Raw genomic sequence first — 27253 nt, 5'->3', positions numbered from 1 at the left:
TCCAAATTCAGAAAAAAAAAAGAACTGTGGAATCTAGATGCAGATTGAACCATGCTATTTCTATTGTTTTTGTTGTTGTTTTTCTTTTTTGAGGTTTTCCCTTTTTGCTCTGATTCTTCTTTCACAGCATGACTATTGCAGAAATATATTTAATGTGACTACACATATAACATAGATTACTTGTTGTCTTGGGGAGGGAGGAAGGAGGGAAGGGAGGGAGAAAAATTTGAAACTAGAAATCTTATAAAAACAAATGTTGAAAACTATCTCTACATGTAACTGGAAAATAATAAAATACTTCCATGGGAAAAAAAAAGACTGTCCAGAGGAAAAAAAAGAAATGATTAATAGGCAGAATTCAGAAAAACCTGGATTTACATGAATTGATGCTAACTGAAATGAGCAGAACCAAGAAAACATTGTACACAGTATCAACGACATTATGTAATGATTAACTATAATGTGTGTGTAGAATGAGGCATATATATATATATGAATATATTTAAAATGTGGAAATGTTTTGGTCGGCTATGCATATTTGTTACAGGGTTTTCCCCCCAACCGGCAGAGAAAAGAGGTAAAAAAGAGAGAAAATATTCGTTAATTGAAAAAAAAAAGAAAAGAAATAAAGAACAAGTGATATAATTGAACAGATATCCATTGTTCATGACTGAGTTGATACAACATAATAAAAATGATACCATCTAAATTAAGTTTTCGATTTAGTACTATGACCAAACTATAAAGGGATACTGTATGGAACACAACAAAATAATAAAATTCATTGGTAAGAATCTAAGGTTTAGAATCTCAAGGGAAATAATGAAAAAGGTAGGAATAATATTGTTAGACCTCAAATTACATTATAAACAGCAATACTAAAACTATTTAGTAATGGTTAAGAAATATAACAAATCAGTGGAATACACAAGGTAAGGAAAAATTGGAAATAAATTACACTTGGTAATTCAGTATTTGATAAAACAGAGAAGAAAAATTACTGGAAAATAGATCAGCAAAAAATTAGGGTCAGACCAATACCTTATACTGTATAGTACAATGAATTCCAAATGTATATTTGAGTTGAATATTACCAGAAAGTAATTAGAAGAGAAAAATATTAAGTGCTTTCCACAGCTGTGGCTAAGGAGAAGCATTCTTAAATAACAAGGTGATCACAAAGATAAACTAGATAATTTCAAGTGTATTAACTTGAAAAGGTTTTGTAAAGATAAAAATCAATACAACTAGAATAAAAAGGTCAGAAGTCAACTAAGAAAAAAATTCTGATCCAATACTTCTAATCTACATCCCAAAAGATTATAGTGCATTTATTATTGTAGCAAAAAATTAAACCAGATGACCATAAGCTAGGAAATGGCTAAACAAACAGTGGTTTAAGAATGTAATGGAATATTACTATGTGATAACAATGAATATAAATAATATAGAGAAGCAGGGAAGACTTATGTGACCCCACATAAGCTGAGGCAAGCAAAACCAGGAAAACGCCACATACTCGATGACCGCAAAACTGTGGGAAGAATAACACCTCCTAAAAAATAAAAAAATGGAATGTTGTATAATTATAATGACCACGTTTAGCTCTGAAGAAGAAATATGAGAATATACCTCTCTCTCTTCTTTGCAGAGTTGGGGAAGCCATGGTTATAGAAGATTGCTTATAGTTAAACTTAGTGGATGTGCTGGTTAGTTTCGCTGAACTCTTTCCCCTGGCTCCCTTTTTTAATTTTTTGTTCACTGGGTGGGAAAGGAGGAGAGATATATTGGGAAAGAAAGGTGATGTAAAAGGAAAAGGTATGAATAAAAAAACATTTAAGATGTTGTTAGGAGTGCTAAATCTCAGAGCTGAGTGGAGGCTGATAAGGAAGCAAAGAACAACAAAAAGACCTTGGGGTTGTTTTTAGAAGCTATACTAGGAGAAAAAGAATGTTCAAAGAGATACAGAAGGGAGAGCTGACACATACATTTACACTTTCTCTGCCCAGAATGACTTTTACATGAGAAGGATTCATGCCCAAGACAAGTAAGAAGATGGTAAGAGTATACCTAGTGACCCCTGATGAATTCATCAGGCTCTTTTGGTATGGAAAAAAATGGAAAATAATTGCTAAGTTAGTAATTATTACAGTTACTAATACTCCCAAGAATGTGGAAAACATGAGAGGTGCCAAAGCATTAGGAGGACAAATGCTCTGGTTTTTTTTTTAATGGAAGAGAAGAAATTTTATAAGTTGTATGTATGTAAGCTTGATTTTGATTCCCAGTAGAACAATCATAAAAGAGATGGTTGATGAAAATCTAAACTGTAAAGTAGTGATCACAAAGAACCAGTATGCCAGATCATGCCAGAAATGAACTACCTCTTTTTATGACAGGATTACTAAACTGGAAGATAAGGGGAATGACAAAGACATGGCTTAACTGGATTTCAGCAAAGCATTTGACAAAAAGTTCAGACTGTTCCTGATAGAGAGATAAGGACTACACATTAATACAATTAGATGCACTTGGAACTGAGTGAATGGCTAGATTCAAAGAGGAGTCTTTATGATTCAATGTTAACTGAGCTATTTAATGTTTTCTATCAATGACTTGGACAAAGGCATAGAAGGCATATTCATCCAGATGCACAGATGACACAAAACTGGGAGGGATAGCTAATATACTGAACGACTGACCTGGGATTTATAAAAAGATCTTGACAAGTTAGAATATGTAAGTTGATAACATACAATAGTGGTAAGTGTTAAGTCTTACACCGATGTTAAAAAAAAAACCCAAAAAACTGATTTTACAAATAGAAGATGGAGGGAACCATGAAAGAGCTACGTGACATGGCAGCCAAAAAAGTGAAATGTGAAATCTTGGGCGACATTAAAAAGGTGTAGCTTCCAGGAATAAGGAGGTGATTGTCTCTTTGTATTCCTCTCTTCTCAGACCAATACGGAATATTACATTTGGTTGTAGGTCTCACCATTTAAGAAGGATACTGCTCTGTTATCCAGAGAAGGGCAACCAAAACAGTTAAAAAAGGCTCTTAAATCCATGTCATGAGGATTAGTGGAAGGCACTGGGGCTGCTTAGCCTGAATAAAGAAAGCTTAGGGGAGGAAGGGGCTGACACCAGTCTTCAGAAAGCTGGAGGACTCCAGGGTGAAGTGAGATTGGACCTCTTCTGTCCAGTGGAACCAGCAGCACTGGTTGGAGGTTGTAAACAGTCCTGTTAGGCTTGATGTCTGGACAACCTCCTAGTGATCAAAGCTGTTCAAAAGGATGCCCTGTCAGGCTGAGCAGGTACTTAATAAATGCTTGCTAACTGACTTGTGGGGTCTCCCTCCAAGGGGCTCTCCATGCAGAGGCTGCCCATGTGGACAGAACAGATGCCTGCTGAGGTTCTTTCCAACTCAAAGTCTATGACATGACCTGAAGATGATACCTGGAGCCCAGGCAAGGATGATATAAAAAAGGGGACAAAGTCCAGAGAAAGGAGAAAGGAGCAAGGAGCCTTATAGTTCAAGAAGAAGAGACAGCAAAGTTGACTGAGAAGTCATTTGGTTCTTTAGCAGGGACGTCAGACTCACACAGAAACAATCTCTATGGACACATCTTGACCGAGAAAACCACAAGTTAACATTGTGTGTGTTGTGTTGTATTTTTATTTATTTGGTTTAACACTTCCCAAATACATTTTAAACTGGTTTGGGCTGCACTGGGGAGTTTCTGGCAGTGAGTTCAACACATCTGTCCTACAATATATCTGTGTAGTGTTTTTTCCTGATATCAAATCTCATAACCAAGGTACAATAGTCCTAGAGCTCTAAAGAACATGTACAAGCGTCATCATCATTACAAGCAAGTCCCTTTCCTTTATAGACTTCAAATAGCTTCAAGAGAAGCAGAGGTTGGCCATTTTTGTACCTCTGGGAACAGATCTTTCCTTACTTAATGGCAGTCCAAGTCTCTAAGACAGTTCTCACTTATTCCCCAATTCAGAAGTTTGGGGCTCACCTTCCTGGCCTTCTTTAGTATGGGCTTTTGCCTGCACCTGGCTCTTAAGGTAGGGGTGAGAGGAGAATAGGGCCTGCTATAGTTTACCTCCACCAGGGATGTTTCTTCAACCCACCTACAGTTTAGTTGAAATTACTAAGACAGGAATAGGTAAGTCTGATGGGATGACATTATAGCTCACCCCATTATAATCAAGTAACAAGTATTTATTAAACAGTTATGTGCCAAGCAGTATCCTAAGTAACGGAGATAGAAAGACAATAAAGGAAACAGACTGCATTAAAGGAACATACTATAGTTTTCCAGGGGAGAAACATGCTCACATAACATAACAAAATAAATTCAAGGTACTGGGGGAGTACCAAAAACTCGGGGAAGGAGAATAAAGAAAAACTTCATGTAAGAGACAAAATTTGAACTGCGCTTGCAGAGACAGAGGTGAGACTGGGATTGTGCTCTAGGAGGCAACCTGAGAAAAGGCCCATATTGCAATATTGCATATTGCAAGACAGATGATCACGCATGAGGACCAGCAAGAAAACCACTTTGGGGGAACCCCAGAATTTGTCAAGGGGAGCGATGATAAGAAATCTGGACAGATAGGCTGAAAAATAATAATAAACAATAAAAATCCATTTCACCAGAGGTCATTTTTCCAGTCCTAACTCAGGTCTAATCCAATGTGTTTTAGTTGCTATTATTCTAGGCTCAGGATAGAGGAAGAAGAAATGACCTTCATTTTCCCAACACTAACCAACAACGAATGGTAATGAAGCTAGAGCCACTACAGTGTCCAGGAGTAGCAATGTGTTCATGGGACAGCTAGTGCCACAACCCCAGAAGCTACGCTATGCTTAACTCTGCTCTGGGACCTGCGGACGAGCTTCATCAGCTGAATCACCAATAAACTGACTTCACAGGTGCTGAGAGCCCTGTAGCACATAGGGTGTCTTTTTCCGAGATGTGCCCAGAAACAGTTCCATTTTCTGATAGCGCCAGTATCAGGACACAGCTAGTTCTAGGAATTCCACTGAAGGATTTTTTTTTTGAGGCAATTGCCCAGGGTCACACAGCTGGTATCAAGTGTCTGAGGCCATGGATGATATTTTTTAAGCTTCCTATTCTTTAGCATACCAATTAGTGGCAAAAAACAAAAGCAAGTAAAAAAATCAAAATTAATGGGAGAAAAGAATGAGCACGACTCCAATAAACATCGTCACTGTTGTGGATAAAATGTAAACTGGTAACAGTGATCCTCCCTAGCCATGGCTTCCTTAGTGGCTGTCCCCCTGGCCAGGGGATGGAAGACAGAGGCCTGTTTGAAATCAGAGGCTCACCTCCTCTGATACGACGCTTAGGCATCAAACAGCTCTAAGGCTGCTTGTACAGGACAGACAGGAATGGAAACTTAACTCTAAGTAAGTATTTGCTTTTCAGTTTGGAGATACTCTTGACCACTTCTTTGTTGCCTGATGACTAGTTTGTACCTGATACCAACCATGCACCTGGAGGTCAGCAGTGTCAGGCCAAACCAGGCCTTTTGCTACTGCAGTGACAGCATGTGCTAGGAGAGGCACAGCAGTGCCCCATGAGTAAGCTCTTGGCTCGTAGTTTACATTCTTCCCTATGATGCTAAACCTGTTTCTGTGTGGTGCCCACACTGGAGTCACAAGTGGGTGAGAAGAAGACAAGAGGAAGAATTTTTCTACCTGATAGAAAAAAAATCTATGGAGCAAATCTTTCTGATAAAGGTCTTATTTTCAATATATACATAAAGAACTGATTCAAATTCATAATACGAGCTAATCCCTAACTGATAAATGGTCAAAGGATAGGAACAGGATGTTCTCAAGGGAAGAAACCCAAATTATCAGGAGCCATATGAAAAAAAGTTCCAAGTCACTAATAATTAGAGAAATGGAAATTAAAGTAATTCTGAGGGAGGTTCTACCTCATAGCCTTCAGACTGGCAAAGTTGACCAAAACAGAAAAATGACAAACGTTGAAAGCTTCAGGAAAATAAGCACATTAATGCACCGCTGGAGCTACAAAATGCTCTGGGCACTCTGGAATACAATTTGGAATGATGCCCCAAAAGTCACGAAACTGTGAATACCCTTTGACCTAGCAATAGCACGACTAGGCCTAAGTCCCAAAGAGATGAAAGAAAAAAGAAAAGGATCCATGTACACAAAAATATTTATAGCAGCTCTTTTTGTACTTTCAAAGAACTGAAAACTAAGGGGATTTGCATCAACTGGAGGATTGAACAAAGTATGATATATGAATCCAATGGTACAGAGAGTAAAGCAGTTAGCACAATGCTTGGTATGTAGTAGATGCTTAATAAATTCTAACTGACTGATGGAATTCTATTGTGTAAAAGAAATGACCAAAGAGATAGGAAGACATATATGAACCGATGCTGAGTGAAGGGAACAGACCTAGGAGAATGATTTATCCAGTAAGAACAACACCATATATGTTGGGATTCCTGAGTCAACAGTAAGGGTGCATTTCTTTGGGAGCTCCTGAGGGAGAGAAAGAGCTGGCTGCAGACATGCTGGGAGTTCTCAATCTGGGGAGGACACCCGCCCACCTTAGCTCTGTGTTGGGAAGAATATTTACATCAGCAGTATTATGGGCCTTCTTATTGAATCTGGGTTTGAACTGTCAATCACTTAAGCCATACATTTACTCAGATTAAGAAAGTCTCAGATTGGGGAGGGGGGGGTGGGTGGGGGGGTGGGGGAGGGGGAGAAGAACATGATAAAGACTCTGGCTAAGCCACTTAACCTCAGCCTGCCCCTGTTTCTTCATCCAAAAATGGAGATAATAATAGCACTTACCTCTCAGAGCTGTTGTGAGGATAAAAGGAGATAATATTTGTAAAGCACTCTGCAAACCATAAAACATTATATAAAAAAGTACCATCATCATTATTGTTGTTGTTATCATTTCTCGTCAGTGAATCATGGTTCCAGAGGACAAACAATGAATTATGCTAACCAGCTCCTGAAAGAACAGTGATGGATTTAAGATGAAAATGAGATGTTACTCTTTTGCCAGTGGACAATGTGGGAATTTGTTTTGTTTGACTATGATTATTTATTACAAAAGTTTCATTTTCCTTCTATTTTTGCTCATGGATACGTGTGGGTAAGGGGGTGAGGAAAGGAGGTAGAACAAAGAGAAAAGAAATGCTTAACTGATGATCCCCCCCCCCAAAAAAAAAGAGCTCCCCATGGCACCAACACTCACATCAGGGCTTGCTTAGATGTTAAGAAGGTAAAGCACAAAGGGCTGAAGAGGTCAGCCAGACAGCTGGACTAGAGAAGCAGATAACCCCATCATTCACTTCTTACAAGTTACAGTAATCGGGACCTTACTGTCTACGGTTTTAGTAAACTGTCCATAAGTATCATGTTAAACATATCTTAAGATCCAGGTAAGTTTAGGGTAATGATAATAGCTCACATTTATATAGCATTTTAAGGTTTGCCAAGAGTTTTACATACACAATCTTATATGATCCTATGAAGTAGGTGCTATTATTATCCCCATTCCACAGATGAGAAAACTGAAGCTGAGTGAGGCTAAATGACTGGTCCAGCTGTGAATAAGCATCTGAGGGCAGGGTGTGAATTCAGGTCTTCCTGACTTCAAGTCTATCACTGTAATGACCTGCATGCTAGAGGAAAGAAAAGCACCTTTCTTTGGTAAAACACAGGGAAAAAAAGAGGGTGACTCCAAGGGACACTTACCCTGACTATGGCCAGGAGGCGGATGTAGTCACTCAGGAGCTCAGCTAAGAGGAAGAAGTCATTGCTGGCTTGCTCCTGGTGCAGCTGTTCAATCTTCTCCTCCACCTCTGCCAGCTGGGAGAGAGCCCGGGACAAGGCCGTGTTGTCCTCAGAGCTCCCCAGCATGGCCAGACTCTTTGCAAACTGTGCTGTGTTTAGTGCTAACTCTGAGAAAAGGAACAAGGGAAACATTTTTAAAAGTCAAAGTAAAAAAACCCCTTACCTAATGTTATACTCTTCAGTGTTCTAAAAAAGTCAGGATTTCAGCATGTCTTTGGATAATACAGACCATAGATAGATCCTGAGATAGAAGGGACCGAAGACACCATCTAAATTCAGCCCTCTCATTTCTACTGATAAGTAAACTGAGGTCCAAGGAGATAGAATGATTTGCCCAGGGTTCCACAAATAATAAGTGACTAAGCCAGGATTTGAAGCCATGGCCTCTGACTCCAGAGCTTTTTCCACTTTATCATACAACCTCACTAGACTTTAAAGATATTCATGTATTATCATGGTCAAAGATGAGACCAGAACAGTGCTCACTCTTACCCACTTTGCAATGGAAATCTCTTTAAGCCAAAGGCTGAAAACTTAATACATGATACAGTTCCTGGAGACTGGGGGGGGGGGGAGGGGGGGGGAAGAGAAATTCCTTCCAGAACATATAGCACTTAAGGGCAATACAACCTGTCTGGTAACTAAAACCAACATATTTGCTGAAATATAAGGGAGAGTTACTGTATGAGAGACACAGAGAGTGCCAGTCTAGGGTTTAAACAGGTTAAATGAAAAAAAAAGCAAAACAAAACCGGTAGAAGCAGACCAAATGCAGCTACTTAGTGAAGACTCCAGGTCATGCTGTGCAGAAACAGGAGTCAAGCTAATAAGTAAGCAAGGCAAAAAAAAGAATAAGCAAGCAAGGCCACTGATCACCCTAAAGCAGATGCTCACAGATTATGGTCCTGGGAGACACACGCACACATGCATGCATGCATGAGCAAGAAAAATGAGGCCTGGGACTGAGTACTGAGTTCTGACTCTGCTACTCACTAGCTGTGGGTCCTTTGGCAAATCTGTCACTTCTATTCTCTTATCCTCAGTTTTTTTTCATCTTTGAAAGGGAATGGTATCTGTCTTTTTTTTTTTTTTTGGTTTTATGAGATATTTTATTTTTTCCGTTACATGTAAAGATAGTTCTCAACTTTTGTTTATACATGCTTTACAATTTCAGATTTTTCTCCCTCCCTCCCCTCCCTCCCCCCTCCCCTAGACAGCAGGTAATCTGATATAGGTTATATCTATATATCTCTATACATATACATATATATATATACACACACATATATATATACACATAATAACATTAATCCTATTTCTGCATTAATCCTGTTACAAGAGAAAGAATCAGAGCAGTGATGCAAAACCTCAAAATAGAAAAAAAAAACAACAGCACCCAAAACAAAAGAAATAATATGGTTCAATCAGCATCTATACTCCACAGTTCTTTCTTTCTTTTTTTTCTTGGATTTGGAGATCCTCTTCTATCATGAGTTCCCTGGAACTCTTCTGTACCATTGCATTGGTGAGAAGAATATAGTCCATCACAGTAGGTCAACACTCAATGTTGATGATACTGTGTACAATGTTCTTCTGGTTCTGCTCATCTCACTCATCATCAGCTCACGTAAGACCCTCCAGGTTTCTCTGAACTCTTCCTGCTCATCATTTCTTACAGCACAATAGTATTCCATTGTATTCATATACCACAACTTGTCCAGCCATTCCCCAATTGATGGGCACCCCCTCAACTTCCAATTCCTTGCTACCACGTAAAGAGCAGCTATAAATATTTTTGTACACGTGGGTCCCTTTCCCCCTTCCATGATTTCTTTGGGCAAAAGACCTAAAAGTGGGATTGCTGGGTCAAAGGGTATGCACAGCTTTATCGCCCTTTGGGCATAATTCCAAATTGCTCTCCAGAATGGTTGGATCAGCTCACAGCTCCACCAACAATGCATTAGTGTTCCAATTTTCCCACAGCCTCTCCAACATTTATTATCTTCCTTTTTTGTCATTTTAGCCAATCTGATAGGTGTCAGGTGGTACCTCAGAGTTGTTTTAATTTGCATCTCTCTAATCATTGGAGATTTAGAGCATTTTTTCATATGGGAATAGATAGCTTTGGTTTCTTCATCAGAAAACTGCCTGTTCATATCAAAGAGAATGGTATCTGTCTTACCTGCCTCACCAGGTTTTTATAATAAAAAGGAGAACGTTAGAAAGCACTTTCTAAACTATAAAGTACCATATGAATGTAAGAGACCATTATCATCAAGTTTATATATTATATTCCTCATTTCTTTCTGTCACACTATCAATATTTTCAGAGTGAAGAGGAAAAGAAGAGATAAAATTAGGATAATTTAGGGAGTTCATAGCAGGTCTCACCTATAAAAAGGCAATAGTATCAGTAGCTAAAGTAAAACTAGGATATCTGTGGCTTCTCTCCACCCCCCCATCTACACGGTAACACCAATAAAGTGGCAGAGCAAGAAGTAATGTTATTTAAGATAGAAACCAACAAAACAAGTACTTTATAAAGAAAAAGTTACGTCTTAGCATGATGCTGTATTTGGGGTCCTTTCCTTATAGTTGTCTCAATCAGAAAACAGGCAACGCTACTGTGGCCAACAAGTCATCCTTCTGCTAGGAAATACAGGATATATGTTTAAGATTTAAGCTCATCGGGGCAGCTAGGTGGCGCAATGGATAAAGTACCAGCCCTGAATTCAGGAGGACCTGAGTTCAAATTCGGCCTCAGACACTTGACATTTAACTAGCTGTGTGACCTTGAGCAAGTCACTTAACCCCAATTGCCTCACCAAAAAAAAAAAAAAAAAAAAGATCTAAGCTCATCCATTAAGAAGCTGGGATGAGCACTTTTAACTCTTATCTAGGGACCTTAGGAACAGCATGCCCTTGTTTCTGGCTCACAGGTGCCATGCATCAATCTCCTCCAATTCCAAGTACATTCCAGAAATCATTACCTTTCCTATGGTTGACTAGAGTTTCTACAACAGTATGCAGTTTCCGTAACCGCTGCTCCTCACACTCCACTTCCTGGAGTTTCTCCTCAAACCACTGAAAGAGAGACAAGCCAGAAACTTTAATGGGTTGAGATTTAGGAGTTTTTCTGAGAAGGAAAGAATTTGGTTTTTCAGCTTCCCTCGAAGTTTACAAGATAAATTACAGTACCCTTTCAAAGTCTGTAATCTCTGATCTTTAGGAAGTCTAAGAGCTACTGAAGGACCTACAAGAGAGGCAGTGGGGTTGAGTGGAAAGCATGCTGGGCTTGACAGCAGGGTAGACCTAGGTTTGAATCCTGCCTCTGACACTTACTAGTTGTGTAACCACTGGCAAATCACTTTGCCTCCACGTGCCTTAACTTCCTCATCTGTAAAATGGGAATAAAATCTGTCGTTGTTGTGAGGATCCAAAGGAACGACGTATGTAAAGTGCTGTATAGAACTGAAAGCATCATATAAATGACTACTGTTAAGATTACAAACCCCAAAGAAGGGACCCAAAGGGGCACAAAGTACTCACGATGTCGGACTCATTCATCTTGATGGTCATTTTGCTCACTGCATCAGTAGCTTTGTTAAACATCTTGAGGAGACCAGCTCCACTCAATGTCTGTGTACCCACTGCTCGTGGCAACTGTAAGACCAAGTAGAGAGAAGTGATGTCACACCTGAAAGACATCATCCAGTAATTCTTCCAAATGTAGCAGAATTAAATGTCAAAGGGATGGCAGTAATGCCAGCTCTCAAAAGAGGACACCTGCCAAAAAACTCTCCTGTTCTCTCATAAGTTTCTAACTAACTTTATCTCACATCAGCAAAGATTTTCTTTTATAAGTGTTAATCACCTGTAACATACTTGATTCTCCAATGAACCTGTAAGATAAGGGTAAACTAACCACATCTGGAGGATACTTCAGCTTGGGAATTAAAAAAAGACCAATTAATGTGAATCTTAGAAAAAGGTTTCATTTCACAAAAAAGGTGACGTATTTTCAAAATAAAAGTCCTTAAGAGAAAACAATGTGACATACCCTAGCTGAATAAGAAGCTAGTGATGACTCTCCCCCACTTCACCACCTCTCATCCCCCCAAAACAGATTTTTTTAATTCTAGAGAGTAGGGCAAGTAGATTCTACTGTACATGAATCATTAAACTCAAACAAAAAGTCACTTCAGATAGATTTTTTTGTTTTTAAAAGAGAGATAGAAAAGGAATGCCCATCAATTGGGAATGACTAAAAAAACAGTGGTATATGATGATGATAGAATATTATTGTGCTATAAGAAATGACAAGCAGGATGATTTCAGAAAGGCCTGGAAAGACTTGTATGAACTGATGTATAGTGAAATGAACAGAACCAAGAGAATGTTGTGCACAGAGGCAGCAATATTGTTCGATGAAGAATTGTAAATGCCAACTATTCAACAATGCAATAATCCAAGACAATCCCAAAGGACCAATGATGAAACATACTATTCACCTCCAAAGAAAGAACTGATATTGATGGAACACAAATTGAAGCATGCTATTTTTCACTTTCTTTCCTTTTTTTCTTTTATTCAAGTTTTCTTGTACTAAATTACTGACATGGTAATGTTTTACATAATTGCACATGTATAACCTATATCTGGTTGCTTACCGTCTCAGGGAGGGGGGAGAGAAAAAATTTGAAACTTAAAACTAGAAATAAAAATGTTTATTATTTTAAAAAAAGAGATAGAGGAACCTAATGTCAATCACAGAGTCAGAACTAAAATTCAGGACCATGTGAAATAAATAAAACAATTTTTTTAGCTCTTATTATGTGCAGAAGGAAAGTCAATAATGTGTCAAGTGGTCAAGTGACTTCATGTTGAAATCTCCCAACCTATCTAAGACTGAACTCCTCAATATGGTTTTGTTTGAAGTCAAAAGTTCTCTTGGACTAACATCATACAAAACAGGATGTAACGTGTCTTGGAGAGCTCAAAAAGTATGCTGTGTACTCAACAGAGGCAAAGGAACAGGAAATAAAAGCTACAAGTACTGCATTATCCTCATTCTGCTTTCATTCAATGGAAAAATATCATAAGATTGGTCTTTAATGACATAGCTCAGTTTAGAGGACATTTGATATCTGGAAGCTATTTTAATTATTCTAGGAAATTTGGCATTAATTTGCTCTCCAACCATGTCACTTGAGGGGTCAATGACAGGAAAGGAACCACCTTGTAATGATTTTAAAGTTCTGGGCTTTGATAAGAAGAAAACAAGTTAGTTCACAAATTACTCAGAAAGATTCAAAGTGTAACTTACCATCTCACTTACAACCTAGTACAGTTCTGAAGTTATTATTTAATCTTTAACAAACTCCTCTATTTCTTAGCATACTGTAAAGTGTACAAAGACAAATATTACCTACAATGACAATGCCTCAATGGATTACTGTTTTGAGACTGGAGATAAGAGGTTCTAGTCTGACTTCAAATATCAAAACTGGCATTTTGCTTCTTTATTTAGAGACAAAATCTTTGACATACATTGGGATTAGAGACTACACTGGAGTTAGAAGAATAGGACCAAGATATAGCCTGGTACTGTGCTATATATGTACAGAATAGGGGTTCGATTTATCTGCTGAGTAAGTTAATGAATATATTCACTATCCCACAAAGGTAGAAGTAAACTCCAAGGGCAGATATTCCTCTGAAGGAGAGTTTGATCTACTCAGTACTTACCTCTTCCTTTTCTAAGAACTCTCTGACATCAGGATCCTGTAACATGGTGGGATGGTTCACAATCCTCTGAAGATACCTAGGAAAAGCAATGTGTTCCACTAATTTACCTGTCCCTTACACAAATCTGTTCCTTGACACAACCTTTTCCCTCACTTAAAACATTCCCATCCTGATTAAGTACTTGAATATGCCTGGGCTAGTGAACATATTCTAGATTACATTATTTTTTTTTGTTTTTTGTTTTGTTGTTTTTTTTAGTGAGGCAATTGGGGTTAAGTGACTTGCCCAGAGTCACAAAGCTAGTAAGTGTTAAGTATCTGAGGCCGGATTTGAACTCAGGTACTCCTGACTCCAGGGCTGGTGCTCTATCCACTGTGCCACCTAGCTGCCCCCTCTAGATTACATTATTAATGATGAACCAGCTGCAACATCATCCAAGAAGCAGGATGTGATTAAGCTTTCTGAACTCAGGACAGGAAGAACAAAATAGTACTTTCCCCCTGGGATAGGTAGGAGAAATGTTTAGAAAGAAACTAAAATAGAAAAAAAAAAACAACTCACACACTCAACTTGATTTATCCATCTCAAGTCATTTTGTTTTCATTAATCTAGCCAAAGTGTCATTGCTAAGAATAGGTCTCAGCTCTGATTGAAATGTATAAATCATTCTTTTTGGAAACAGCAGTCCTTATCTTGTTCTTATACTAACCAGGATGACATCTGCTATTTTTTTTTTAGTGAGGCAATTGGGGTTAAGTGACTTGCCCAGGGTCACACAGCTAGTAAGTGTTAAGTGTCTGAGGCCGGATTTGAACTCAGGTACTCCTGACTCCAAGGCCAGTGCTCTATCCACTGCGCCACCTAGCTGTCCCTGACATCTGCTCTTAATAGCATGCTTACCTTTCTAGAGCAGCCCTTCTTTTTTCTAGAAATTCTGCAGAAGAAGAATCTTCTTTTCCAACTTTCACTTTAGTCATTCCTGGAGTAAAATTTGAAGAAAACATTAAACAAACACACAACAGGACAAGTTTGTGACAAAGCCAATGGGCAGAAGAACAACAACAATAAAAATGTTAACACTGCAGAAAAACAAAAAACCAAAAAAACCAAAAAAAAAAAATTATCTATGTAATCAAGCAAGCACCAAATTTTTTTTTAAGGGTTAAGTGACAAAGTGACCCCTTTATCTAGGCTGAATATATTAAGAACAAGGACCAAAGGGGGCAGCTAGGTGGTGCAATGGATAGAGCACTAGCCCTGGATTCAGAAGGACCTGAGTTCAAATCTGGCCTCAGACACTTGACACTTACTAGCTGTGTGACCCTGGGCAAGTCACTTAACCCCAATTGCCTCACCAAAAAAAAAAAAAAAAAAAAAAAAAAGAACAAGACTAACTCTGTATTCCATAATCTGAACCTTTATAAGTTAATATCAAACAGTTGCCCACAGGAGAATTAAGCTTACCCCACAGGGAAGATGTTAAAAAATGGAAGGAATGACATTTTTAGCCACTGTACTTCAGAATAAGAGTATGATAAATTATTGGGGCAGCTAGGTGGTACAGTGGATAAAGCACAGGTCCTGGATTCAGGAGAACCTGAGTTCAAATCCAACCTCAGACACTTGACACTTCCTAGCTGTGTGACCCTGGGCAAGTCACTTAACCTTCATTGCCCTGCAAAACAACAAAGAATATGATAAATTATGAAATTCCTCATTTCTAATGGTATCTAGAAGCAAAATTCCTGGTCCCCTAGCCTTTGATAATATCACAGACAATTTTGGAGTTTGAAGCCAAAATCTCCAAATAAAAAAGAATTTAAAAAAACTGATTAAATTGTGTGAATGATTTCTAAGAAATTACTGGAGACCCCCTTTCACCTAGCAAGAGGGTATAGTGTTGCTAAAAGCTATCTCTGTATACTTGAGGTAATTTCTTTTTCTTTTCTTTTGTGCAGGGCAATGAGGGTTAAGTGACTTGTCCAGGGTCACACAGCTAGTGTCAAATGTCTGAAGTTGGATTCGAATTCAGGTCCTCCTGAATCCAGGGCTGGTGCTTTATCCACTGTGTTACCTAGCTGCCCCTGGTAATTATTTCTAAAAATCAGTTTCCTCATCTGTAAAAGGGGGATAATAATAGCATCTAATTCCCAAGGTTCCTATCAGGAACAAACAAGATAATACTTGTAAAGTCCTTAGTACAATGGCTGGCACACAGTAGGCACTACATAGATGCTAGTTGTTGCTATTTTATACATAGAAAACAAACCCAGAAAAATTAGAAGGCCACAGGGTAAAACCTCACCTATTAAGCTCTTCTCTGGAGGAGGAGGGACAATAAATCCATTCTGTGAGTGTTTCTCTGAAAGTTTCTCGTACAGCCCCAAAAAATCACTAAATCTTCTTTTCACTGAAAATTGCTTACTTCTAAACATTGGCAAGCTGGTCTTGGGGACAAAAACAAGCAAAAGATTAGCTGACAATAAGGAATTAATCATGCAGATATTTTCTTTTCAATTACTCAGAAATAATTTCTCTAAGGAAATAAATGCCCAATTCCAACTTAGAGCTCAAGTTCAGTAGCCATCCAATCACACTCATCCACTGCCCCCCCATTGAAAAAAAGTTTTATTGATGTGTTTTAATTTTACAATACAAACATTTACAGATTATCCTCCACTCTGTGAGGTCTCTTGCAATCATCATCCACTGCTTCTTGTTTAAAAGGATGTAGCTCCTGGTGTCAAAGAAGCAATACCAGAGGGAAGAGGCTAAGAAGTTACAAATATCTGCACGCGGGCGCACACACACACACACACACACACACACACACACACACACACACACACACACACACTCTCCCCCCCCCCCCAATATTCTCCTCCCTAAAAAGAATATCAGTCAGATTTATATGAAAGACTAAAGTCCATTCGGACACAGAAGAAGGAAAGAAAATGTTCAAGAAGCTTCCTACATGATATTTGAAAAGAATGATGAGCTTTAAAATGGGTTGTTGCATTAGCTTGATAAGGTCCACCAAAAGTCTCAGAAATACTACCACACTTAAAGAGGCAGGTAGGTGGGGGGCAGCTAAGTGGCACAGTAGATAAAGCACCAGCCCTGGATTCAGGAGGACCTGAGTTCAAATCCAAACTCAGACACTTGACCCTTACTAGCTGTGTGACCCTGGGCAAGTCACTTAACCCTCATTGCCCTGTTCCCCCCACCCCCCCAAAAAGAGGCAGGTAGGTGGTACAATGGATAAAGTGCCAGGCACAGAGTTAGGAAGACTCATCTTCCTGAAATCAAATCCAGTTTCAGACACTTACAAGCTGTGTGACCCTGAGCAAGTCACTTAACCCTGTTTGCTTCAGTGTTCTGAACTGTAAAATGAGCTGGAGAAGTAAATGGCAAACCTCTCTAGTACCTTTGCCAAGAAAACTTGAAATGGAGTCATGAAGACCTGGACACAACTGACACAATTGAAACGACTGTCCAATTCAATTCTAACACTCGAATAAATTTCATTTCAAACTTTGCAGTGAGTTCCCAGACCCCAGAAAACATTTGGTAAGGAGTATCTAGGGGAGCTATTGAAGTATAAAGACTGGCTCCATCTTGTGCCAGAAACAAGATAAATTATAGCAAGGAAATTAAGGGGCTTCTAAACAGCCAAATCAGCAGCTCTATATAAAGTAAAAATTTCACAGCCACCTTTATTAGGTGACCACATATCTACTAAAAGTCTAAAGAATCAGGGCTCTCTTTCAGACTCACCTGTGTTGTAACTTTGTAGGCCACATATGCATTCATACCATCTCCTACAGAAGAACCAGGAGGAAACAAAAGTCAGTTCTCTGACCAGTCTAACATTTAAACAGCGCTCTAGATCTATGCTATTCCCAACTGAAACTGGAAGTCATATAAATTTTATAAGAAAGGACCTTGGGGAAAGAGGGAAAAGGGAGGAAAATAATGCAGATCTGAAAATAAAATAAAACTGAACAAATAAAAAAAGATACTTCTTGTGCTACAAAGTTTAACAAAGCCCCCTAGAAACTGGATTCCATTTTGCCTTAGGACTTGTACACACGTGTCATAGCGGATGCTGGGCTTATTCCAGTTTGATGGAAGACAATAGATTCAGCTTTTTTGTTCTGAATCCAGGCCTTATTTATACTCCAAGATCTGCATTGGATCTTAACAATCAATTGGTTGTTGCCCTGCCAATATTTGGGCTGGTTATACACATCTGCACAAAATGAAACAATTTGCTGGCTGTATCAAAAATAAGGAGAAGGAAGCAACGGATGTAAAAGGAAACAAGTGGTTATACCCTTAGTCCAACTTTATGGGTGGTTTGCTTTTTCAGATATTTGTCACAGTTCTCTCTATTGGTGCTATAGTACACTGACCTCTCTGATCTATGATGTTTGCCCAGGGCAAGAGAAGATTTTCTGACGGACTGATGTCATACAAATCTCTCTTTCGCAGGGAGACAAGAAGAGGGGGGAGGGTGTCATTTTTCTGAAAAAGCCTTTGACTGATGAATGATTTGAGATTCAAGAGACTGGTATTCTCTGCAACAGAGACCTGACCTGGTCCACTTGGGCATATAAAGGAACCATTGACAATCTGAACACAGAAAAAACATATATTAGGATCTAGGCAGACACAGTTGCAGTCCTGAGTTAGATTCTTTTTTGCCCACCAGTGGTTTTATTTTCTCCCTCTCTTCATACCAAACAGGAAAATCTAGTTAACAAAGAGTTACAGTGATCTGAGCTCCTAAATTAATGCTGAAAGGGGGTGGAGAGTGAGTTGTCCTAGATCAGAAAGAGCAATTGTCACAGTTTGATCTCAAAGTAGATGACCAGATGTGACAACTTTTATCAAATATACTCAAAAACTAATGAAGAAAAATAACAAGGCGGCTTTTTCTTTTTTTTTTAAACTATATAATTCCCAAGGTCATTTTATACAATTTAGCACCTTTAGTTTACTCATAACACTTATCTTCTGTTCCTCATTAATATTTTTTCTTTAGGCTAACTGGATAGAGAATTAGGAAAAGGATTCTAATCCTACATCTGCTACCAACTAAAGTTCTGTGACCTTTTGCAATAATGTGATTTTTTTCAATAATGACCATTACTGAAATCCTATGAATTTCATTTTATGCATTTAAAAGCATTTTTGAGGAAGGCTCCACAGGCTTCACCAAACTTCAAAAAAGGGTCCATGACAAAAGTTTAAGGTCTCTTGATCTAGGATTTAAATGTGGGTCCTAAATCTGTCTAAATCCACACTTCTGTCAAAATGCCTAAATGCCATTCATAGTGACCATAGCAGCATATACCCCAAACTTCAATCCCATCAGGCACTTTCCAAAATGACCCAAAATCCTTAGTGTATCTATACAAACTTCTTGAAAGCAAAATACCGTAGATTGTAAAGAACTGGAGAGATGAAAAGTTAGTAACATCTTTCTTTGAATTTTGTTTGCTTTATTAGTGCATGCATAACATACTAGAGAAAAAAGAGAACCTATCCCAATGAGGAAGGGAGATAGTTTGGGAAATGGCCCATCATAAATATTATTCACCTGTGTTGGTTCCCCAAATATTTTACAATTGAGACAAGATGTCTACAAGGCTGGAGAGGATTTGAAAGGGAGTTGTTGGGTTTTTTGGGGGGGTGGGGATGGAGTAGAAGGATTCTAATTTACTTAGTTATTGAGTATAAGAAGCACAAGTTAAATAAACAAACAAAATAAACAGAAGGTATTCCAGTGAAGATTAAACCTCAGATTCTAAAACAGTCTTGGGCAGCTGCCTTCTGGGCAATTAACAGTGCTAGAAACTAAGGACGAATTACATAGGAGCTTAATTAGTTGCTAGGAGTAGGATGAATATAAAAGAATCAGATCTATAGGGTCCTAAGAATGGGACACATACTAAACCTCAGGGTTCCTCCCTACTAGTCTAATGCTCTTCCTAATAAACATTTTAAAAATTCTGTTATATATGCTTTTTATAACAGTTAATTCTCAGTGACCTGGAGAGATTGGAAATACGGGAGGGGAGTGTCCCTTCTCCTTTGCAGCTTATTAGACCCCTTTAACTAATCCCTTCAAAACTTGAGTCCAGTGTCAAAAAATTTATCTAATTTTCAGTAGTATATAAGGTATTTTATGTACTTGGGGTAGGACAGCTAGGTGGCATAGTGATTACAGCACTGGCCCTGGAGTCAAGATGACCTGAGTTCAAATCTCACCTCACACACTTACTAGCTGCGTGACCCTGGGCAAGTCACTTAACCCCAATTGCCTTAAACATCTGGGGCCATCTCCAGTTGTCCTTATATATAGCTTGCCACTGGACCCAGATAGCTCTGGAGAAGAGAGTAAGGTTGGTGACCTTGTAAAGCCCTCCCTTACTTAAAATTAAATTCATTCCAAGTCATGATATCTCCCGATGTCACGGTCCTTTTTGAGAATGAAGGATAAACAACAATTTGGGGTAAATTCATTTGAGGACAAACTGGGATGCTGGGCTATCTGACCAAGTATTAGATTAGAGATGCTTACATACTTATTTTGGGGACACAAGAGAAAGCGCAATGACATTCACAGTTAAAAATGCTATCTAGGGCAGCTAGATGGCGCAGTGGATAGAGCACCGGCCCTGGAGTCAGGAGTACCTGAGTTCAAATCCGGCCTCAGACACTTAATACTTAACTAGCTGTGTGACCCTGGGCAAGTCACTTAACCCCAATAGCCTCACTAAAAAACAACAACAACAACAAAAATGCTATCTAATATGACTAATATAGAAATATGTTTAATGTAATTGTACATATATAAACTATATCAGATTGCTTTCTGTCTTGGGGAGAGGGGAGCAAGGGAGAAAAATATGGAAGTAAAAATTCTATGAAAACAATGTTGAAAACTATCCTTACATGTAACTGGAAAGTAATAAAACACCTTTCTTTCTTTCTTCATTTGCTTATTTATTTATTTATTAGGCAGTTGGGGATAAGTGACTTGCCCAAGGTCACACAGCTAGTTAAGTGTCAAGTGTCTGAGGCTGGATTTGAACTCAGGTCCTCCTGAATCCAGGGCCAGTGCTCTATCCACTGTGCCACCTAGCTGCCCCACTTTTATTTTTTTAAAAAAGGGTATATAAAGGAAGACCCCACTGCCATTAAGGGTCTTTGTTCTGAGAGAGATGGATAAATGATCATCCTTTTATTAACAATCTGCCAGCCTATTAATAAAATGATTAAATTACCCAGGAAAAAGATAATAATAGTAATTTTTAAAAATGCTATCTATGTGTCCTGCTCTGCTCTCCTGCCACACATTAACCAATATTTCTACTCTCTATAGAAGTGCACAGATGTTTAGAGGGGTCAAGTGGAAATTTCCAAAAATTTTAGCAAATGAATACTGAATCCTCTAATTACCATTTTATTTTTCCTGTCTTAAAAGGAACCAAAAACTAGCCTTTTCAGCTCACAAAAGTGCAACCAAAAGAACAAAAAAAGGATGCAATCATTGAAAACTAGCCATTAAACAAAGGGAGGGGGAAATAAAATTTATGAGCTGCCTAGCAGAAAAAGCACTAATCTATTGGCGAGGAAGCCTAGTCTAGTTTCAGCTACATCAATAACTGCAACTCTGGCAAAATGACTTCATCTTTTTGCTTCGATTTCTTCATCTATAAAAAGAAGACTGAACTAGGTGATCTTTTATCCTCAACACATTATGGTACTAGAATAAGGAAACAGAGAAGGTAAAAGTAAGCTGTTCAATGTCATAAGCTATAAAAAGAAGAGTTAGATTAGAATTTATAAATCCTTCTTTCTAGTTTAGTGCTTGGGTATAGGAAGAAAAAGTCAGGTTTGGAAACCACTACCTTAGGGTAGTTTGCCACTTTGCTTTTGTACCAGTTTATGCCTTTCAGAAGGCAAGGTTGTGCACTTTTACTGGTCACTTAAACTTAAAGAAATAGGGAAAAAAATAGGGAAAAAATAGGGAAAAAAGAAAATTATCTACTTTTCTCGAGTTATGAATGAGCCCTCAAACACTACACATAGCCAGGAGGAACTTAATTCTGAACAAACTAAAAGACTTTGTTTCTTTCCCAGGGGACTCAGAAAACCTAACCTGACCAAATCTCCACCTTGGTTCATCTGTTCCTTATTCATAAGAGAATATGCCAAAGTAATGGGAGTGGGGCAGCTAGGTGGCGCAGTGGATAGAGCACCGGCCCTGAAGTCAGGAGTACCTGAGTTCAAATCCGGCCTCAGACACTTAACACTTACTAGCTGTGTGACCCTGGGCAAGTCACTTAACCCCAATTGCCTCATCAAAACCAAAACCAAAACCAAAGTAATGGGAATAAATAGGCTACAAAAGTAGTGTGAAACTCCAACTGAAAAGATGGGGAGGAGGGGAAAGGAGAAGAGACACACTAAACAATGCCTAAGGATCCCTTTGGGCTGCTCCTGACTTAGTTTTAAAATATCATGTTACTAGGTTTTATTGTATTTTTATTTATTTTGTTAAAATATTTCCCAATTCCATTTTAATCAGCTTGGGGTGCACTGGGGAATATTATGGCCTCATGTTCGATATCTCTGGTCTATAATACCATTTTGTAAGGGGGTTACTCAGGGTACTCACCTATCTTTTCAGGATCCGTTATACAAATTGTCAGATCAAATTGGTCCTCCTGTTCTTCTTCCTCTAGCTTTTTGAAAAGAAATCATGAGAATTAAAATGCAAAAGAATTTTTGCTTCGTATTTACCTTATATTAGAGTGCTAACGTTTAAATAGCTTTCTCTTGTACATATCGTTTTTCCTTTTTTCAAAAACACTTTGATGAAACAAAAAAAGGATCCAAAACAGTTGAATTGCCTAAATCATATCTAGCAATCCCAGATGCTAATTATTACTGTGCAAAAAGAAAGCTTTTATACTGACACTTGGCAATTACAACTTCTTGCTGAAACTAGAATTGTACTTAACACTCTTGCAGTACATTAACTGTAAGAGTCTTCTTTAGGGTCACAGAAAACTTGTCAAAGAATCCTCCTGATCTAGGTTTAGACTAATAGAAGTCCATTCCATAATTCAACAGCAATAAGACCAAACTCTTACCTCCTCATAGTTCTTTGGCTGTGACTTGCATGAAGAATTTGCAACTTCTTGGGGAGTGAATGAAGGATGTGCTTTGGCCAACTCATCCTTCTGGTGGCTGTGTGTACTATCCAGAGACAGTTCTACTGTAGCATCTACAAATAGACAGGATTTCCCAAATGAGATTAATACATCCAATGTCCCTCACTGCTAAAGTCAAAGATCCAAATCTAAGAAGACAATAAGAAAGACGGCATCACCAGTGCTTGACTTCTAATGCTTAGGAATTCTCAGACTAAGAGCACAGAAGCTTGAGATTCTATGTGGTCAAAAGGCTGTAGCAGAAAGAAGGGGTAACTGTCACTTTAGTTACGGCTTCCTGAAGTAAAATATCACAACGATCTTAAACTGATACTATTATCCATCTGTAACACAGCAATCTGGAATGAAGCAAAAGCTGGTCTTGACAGCCGGAGAAATTGTTCAAGTCTTCATCCATGCTCTAGATCTCATGCACTTCACTCAGGGGTGGGCAGCCCTTCTATGCACGGTCAGGGCCTAGATATAGACTTCACACATCAAGTTAATTGCTAGAAGCTTGGTTAGGTGGTTTCTAAACCCATAACGACCAGCAAATCAGAAGAGGAATGAGGAGCTACTTACAGGCAGGTAGATATTGGTAATGAAACAGAAAAGCCTATAAAAATGAGATAAGAGCTCAAAAAACAAAGCAGCCTAAAGCCATTGTATATAGTATGATAGAGCTCATTTAACAGGTCTTAAGGATATCACTGTACTTCATAATTCAAAGTTATCCACTCAGTATAATCTCTTTTAAGAGGGTAGAAATGAAATATATTTTAGAAACATTTCTACCCCAAAGAGTTCAACTTAAAGGACTTTGGGATTCCTTTTGTGCTTGAAGGGGGAAAAACCCCAACTCAACTATTAAAATTCATTTACCCATTTATTCATTCCCTGAACCCTTCCCCAACGCCTCTTAATTATGATACCTCCTCTCTGTTAATTAATTCCTATTTATCCTGTATGTAGCTGTTTATATATATATGTGTGTGTGTGTGTATATATATATATATATATGTATATATATATATATGTTTGTATATATTAATATGGGAGAAGGGGGAGAAGGGGACAGCTTGGTGGTGCAGTGGAGAGAATGCCTGGAGTCAGGAAGACTCATCTTCTTAAATTCAAATTCTGCCTTAGACACTTACTAGCTGTGTGACCCTGGGCAAGTTACTGTTTGCCTCAGTTCTTCATCAGCAAAATGATCTGGAGAAGGAAATGGCAAACCACTTGAGTCTCTTTGTCAAGAAACTCCCAAATAGGGTCACAAAGAATAAGACAACTGAAGCAACTGAACAACAACGTATTTGCTTGCTTGTTGTCTCTCCCATTAAACTGTAAACTTCTTGAGGACAGGGACTGTCTTTTGCCTCTTTTTGTATCCCCAGCACTTAGCATAGTTCCTGGCACACTGTTAACATTTAATAATTTTTTTCTGTTTGATTAATTGATTCTGGATAACTTAAGTATGAGTTGGAAAGAATCAAATAGAACAAGCCTTGAAGTTAGGAAGACCTGAGTTTAAGCCCTGCCTCTGCTAAGTAATGGTTGTGTGCCACTTCAGTTATCAATACCCCAATGTCTCTCTCTCTTTTTTTTTTTAAGTGAGGCAATTGGGGTTAAGTGACTTGCCCAGGGTCACACACCTAGTAAGTGTTAAGTGTCTGAGGCTGATTTGAACTCAGGTCCTCCTGCCTCCAAGGCCAGTGTTCTATCCACTGTGCCACCTAGCTGCCCCCCCCACCCCCATGTCTCTTTAAGACAAATTACAAAGCAATCAACAATCTGCTTTGGTAGAAGGAGGTATTTCACTGGAAGGAATAATACAATCAAAGATCTAGGGCAAAGCACACACACACTCTCTCTCGCATGTGAAAGTGTCCACATACACATTCACATCGTGTACTCAAACTTAAAGAACTGAGAGTTTTTAGGTAACTAAAATGAATCTACTTAGAAACTAGAATAAAGGAACTCTAAGTGCGGGATCCAAACAAAGTAAATACTCTGTAGATGAAGGAATGCAGATATCTAGTTATCTCCATTAAGGACCAGCCGCTAACTTGAATAGTCTCTGTAGATTAAAGAAAAAGTTCTCTTATGGCCTAGGACACAAATGCCTTTCTGTTGGTGCTAAAAAGAAACCAAGCACCAGTGCCCTGTAGTGTTATCCAGTAGTTCAGATCTTAAGACCCTAACATGGTGTTCAGGCCATTTAACGTGGATCATATCTACAAATAAAGTTGGACCTGCTGGTGAAACTTGTGAAAAACATCCTGGAACCTAATGAGAAACTAAATCTGCTCTGTAAGGGAGTGAATAAAGGAGAGAGTATACACTACAAGTCCAGAGTCAAATAACAAGGAGAGAAAAAACCCACATAGAGATGGAAGAATATGGGCATTCTTTACCTAGAACAAGTAACCCTCTACCTGCAGTTAAGTTGTGGGTAGATAAACCATTTAGGTCTTAGTGTACTCTGCCTCAGTATAATTGTTTAAACCCATAGCTCAAAGGATGTATAGGAATTTGGAAATGCTGTCAATTCAATACCTTTAGCTTTTAGAACACTGCTCAGAGGCCTTCTAATTTGCTATCAACTTCTAGTTATAATCTATTTGAAAAGACTCAAAACCCAAGAATAATAATAAAGTCTTCCTTTTCATTAGCTTGCAAAGAGTGCTATAGAAAGCCTTCAGAGCTATCTCTTAGAGGCTCTGGCAACAAACACTAAGTGGAAACAACAAGATCAAAGAATTAATAAAACTTCAAAATCAGCATCACAGACATTGAAAAAATTAGTAGGTGTCTGTACTTATACAAACTTTTAGGATTTTACTTTAGGTATCCCTTTTCTGAGTTTAAGAATTATTGTCCATTTATTCTAATTTAACTCATTATATCACAGTCAATCAAAAGTATACACCTAATAAAAGCCTGTCTACACCTCCATGTGGATAGAAGATGACAGATAAAATATAAAGAGAAATCTTTTCCAAATATAAAAATTCTAGGACTATAGGTTTTCTTATACAGTAACATCACATAAATAGCATGGACCCAAAGCCAAAAAAGTTAAGCATTTTTTCCCCCACTGAGTTTCACAGGAAGTTGGAAACAAAAGCAAAAAGGTATTGACTTTTCTCACTTCTCTCAAGAGCATTTTAAGTTCCACAGATGAAACAGGTTAGAGAACTCTTAAAAATCCTGGTAGAGATTCTAATATAATTTCTTTAGATCTCTGATGATTTTCAACTCATCTTTCCTTCTTCCTATCCTTTAAATGTGGGTATTCCATAAAGTTTAGCCTTCAGTACTCAGTTCTTTTCTTCATATACTCTCTTCCCTGACAATTCCCTAACTTCACCTCTACCTGGAAGTGATAAGACCCACATCAATATCACCATTCCTGAACTTTTTCTTTCTTTCTTTTTTTTTGTGGGGCAATGGGGGTTAAGTGACTTGCCCAGGGTCACCCAGCTATTAAGTGTCAAGTGTCTGAGGCCGGATTTGAACTCAGGTACTCCTGAATCCAGGGCTGGTGCTTTATCTACTGTGCCACCTAGCCACCCCCAATTCCTGAACTTTTTCAAGCTTTACTCCCACATTTCTATTTGCTAAACATTTTATACTTTGATAACTTATTGCTTCAATTTCAATTTCTCTAAAATCTATCACTTACTCTTCCTCCCTAAACCAGCTTTCCCTTCACATGCAATTTCTGTTAAGGTACCAATATCCCAGTCAGGATGAAAATCTTATTTTTCAATCTTAATTCCTTCTAGTCCCTAAGACATCAGTCACAAAATCTTGTCAATTTTTCCTTAGTATTGTCTCTCATTTGTCCCTTTCTTTTCTTTTAAAATACCATCTGTCTAATTCAGTCTCTTAGTTTATATATAGACTAATGCAAAAAACTTCTAATCAGTCTTCCTGCCTCTAGCCTTTCCCTATCTAAATTATCCTCTATATCATTTCATTTAGCATTTCATATTCTTATATACTGTCTTTACAATATTGCAAGTACTTGGAAGGTAGGGATATCTTGCAAATGCTATGCCCTTGTATCTACAGCACTATGCACTTAGATTACTCAATAAATACCAGGTGTCAAAAAATGCTTGGTTCACTTCTTTGTTTTTTGTTTTGTTTTGGCAGGGCAATGAGGGTTAAGTGACTTGCCCAGGGTCACACAGCTCAAGTGTCTGAGGCTGGATTTGAACTCAGGTCCTCCTGAATCCAGGGCTAGTGCTTTATCCACTGCACCACCTAGCTGCCCCTGGTTCATTTCTAAATGAGGTGATAAAACTTCTGGGACACCTTGTACTGTTTTTTTTTTAGTAAGGCAATTGGGGCTAAGTGACTTGCCCAG

At 38.4% G+C, this 27253-nt stretch overlaps 1 protein-coding gene across 1 annotated transcript in view; it reads right to left on the bottom strand.

The window, feature by feature from the left end:
- The window catches only part of SNX1 (sorting nexin 1), a 54297-nt gene that overhangs the window by 5850 nt on the left and 21194 nt on the right, over positions 1–27253 (bottom strand). The window contains exons 3-11 of the mRNA XM_043985608.1: positions 22813–22946; positions 22335–22401; positions 17420–17463; positions 15948–16089; positions 14543–14621; positions 13643–13718; positions 11444–11557; positions 10885–10978; positions 7796–8001 (exon numbers count right to left, since the gene is read on the bottom strand). Of these exons, the coding sequence (XP_043841543.1) occupies positions 7796–8001; positions 10885–10978; positions 11444–11557; positions 13643–13718; positions 14543–14621; positions 15948–16089; positions 17420–17463; positions 22335–22401; positions 22813–22946 (956 nt within the window). The remainder of the gene's footprint in view (positions 1–7795; positions 8002–10884; positions 10979–11443; positions 11558–13642; positions 13719–14542; positions 14622–15947; positions 16090–17419; positions 17464–22334; positions 22402–22812; positions 22947–27253) is intronic.

This window comes from Dromiciops gliroides, chromosome 2, assembly GCF_019393635.1.
Source record: "Dromiciops gliroides isolate mDroGli1 chromosome 2, mDroGli1.pri, whole genome shotgun sequence".
NCBI classification, from domain to species: domain Eukaryota; kingdom Metazoa; phylum Chordata; class Mammalia; order Microbiotheria; family Microbiotheriidae; genus Dromiciops; species Dromiciops gliroides.
This window is presented reverse-complemented; position numbering and strand designations above follow the sequence as displayed.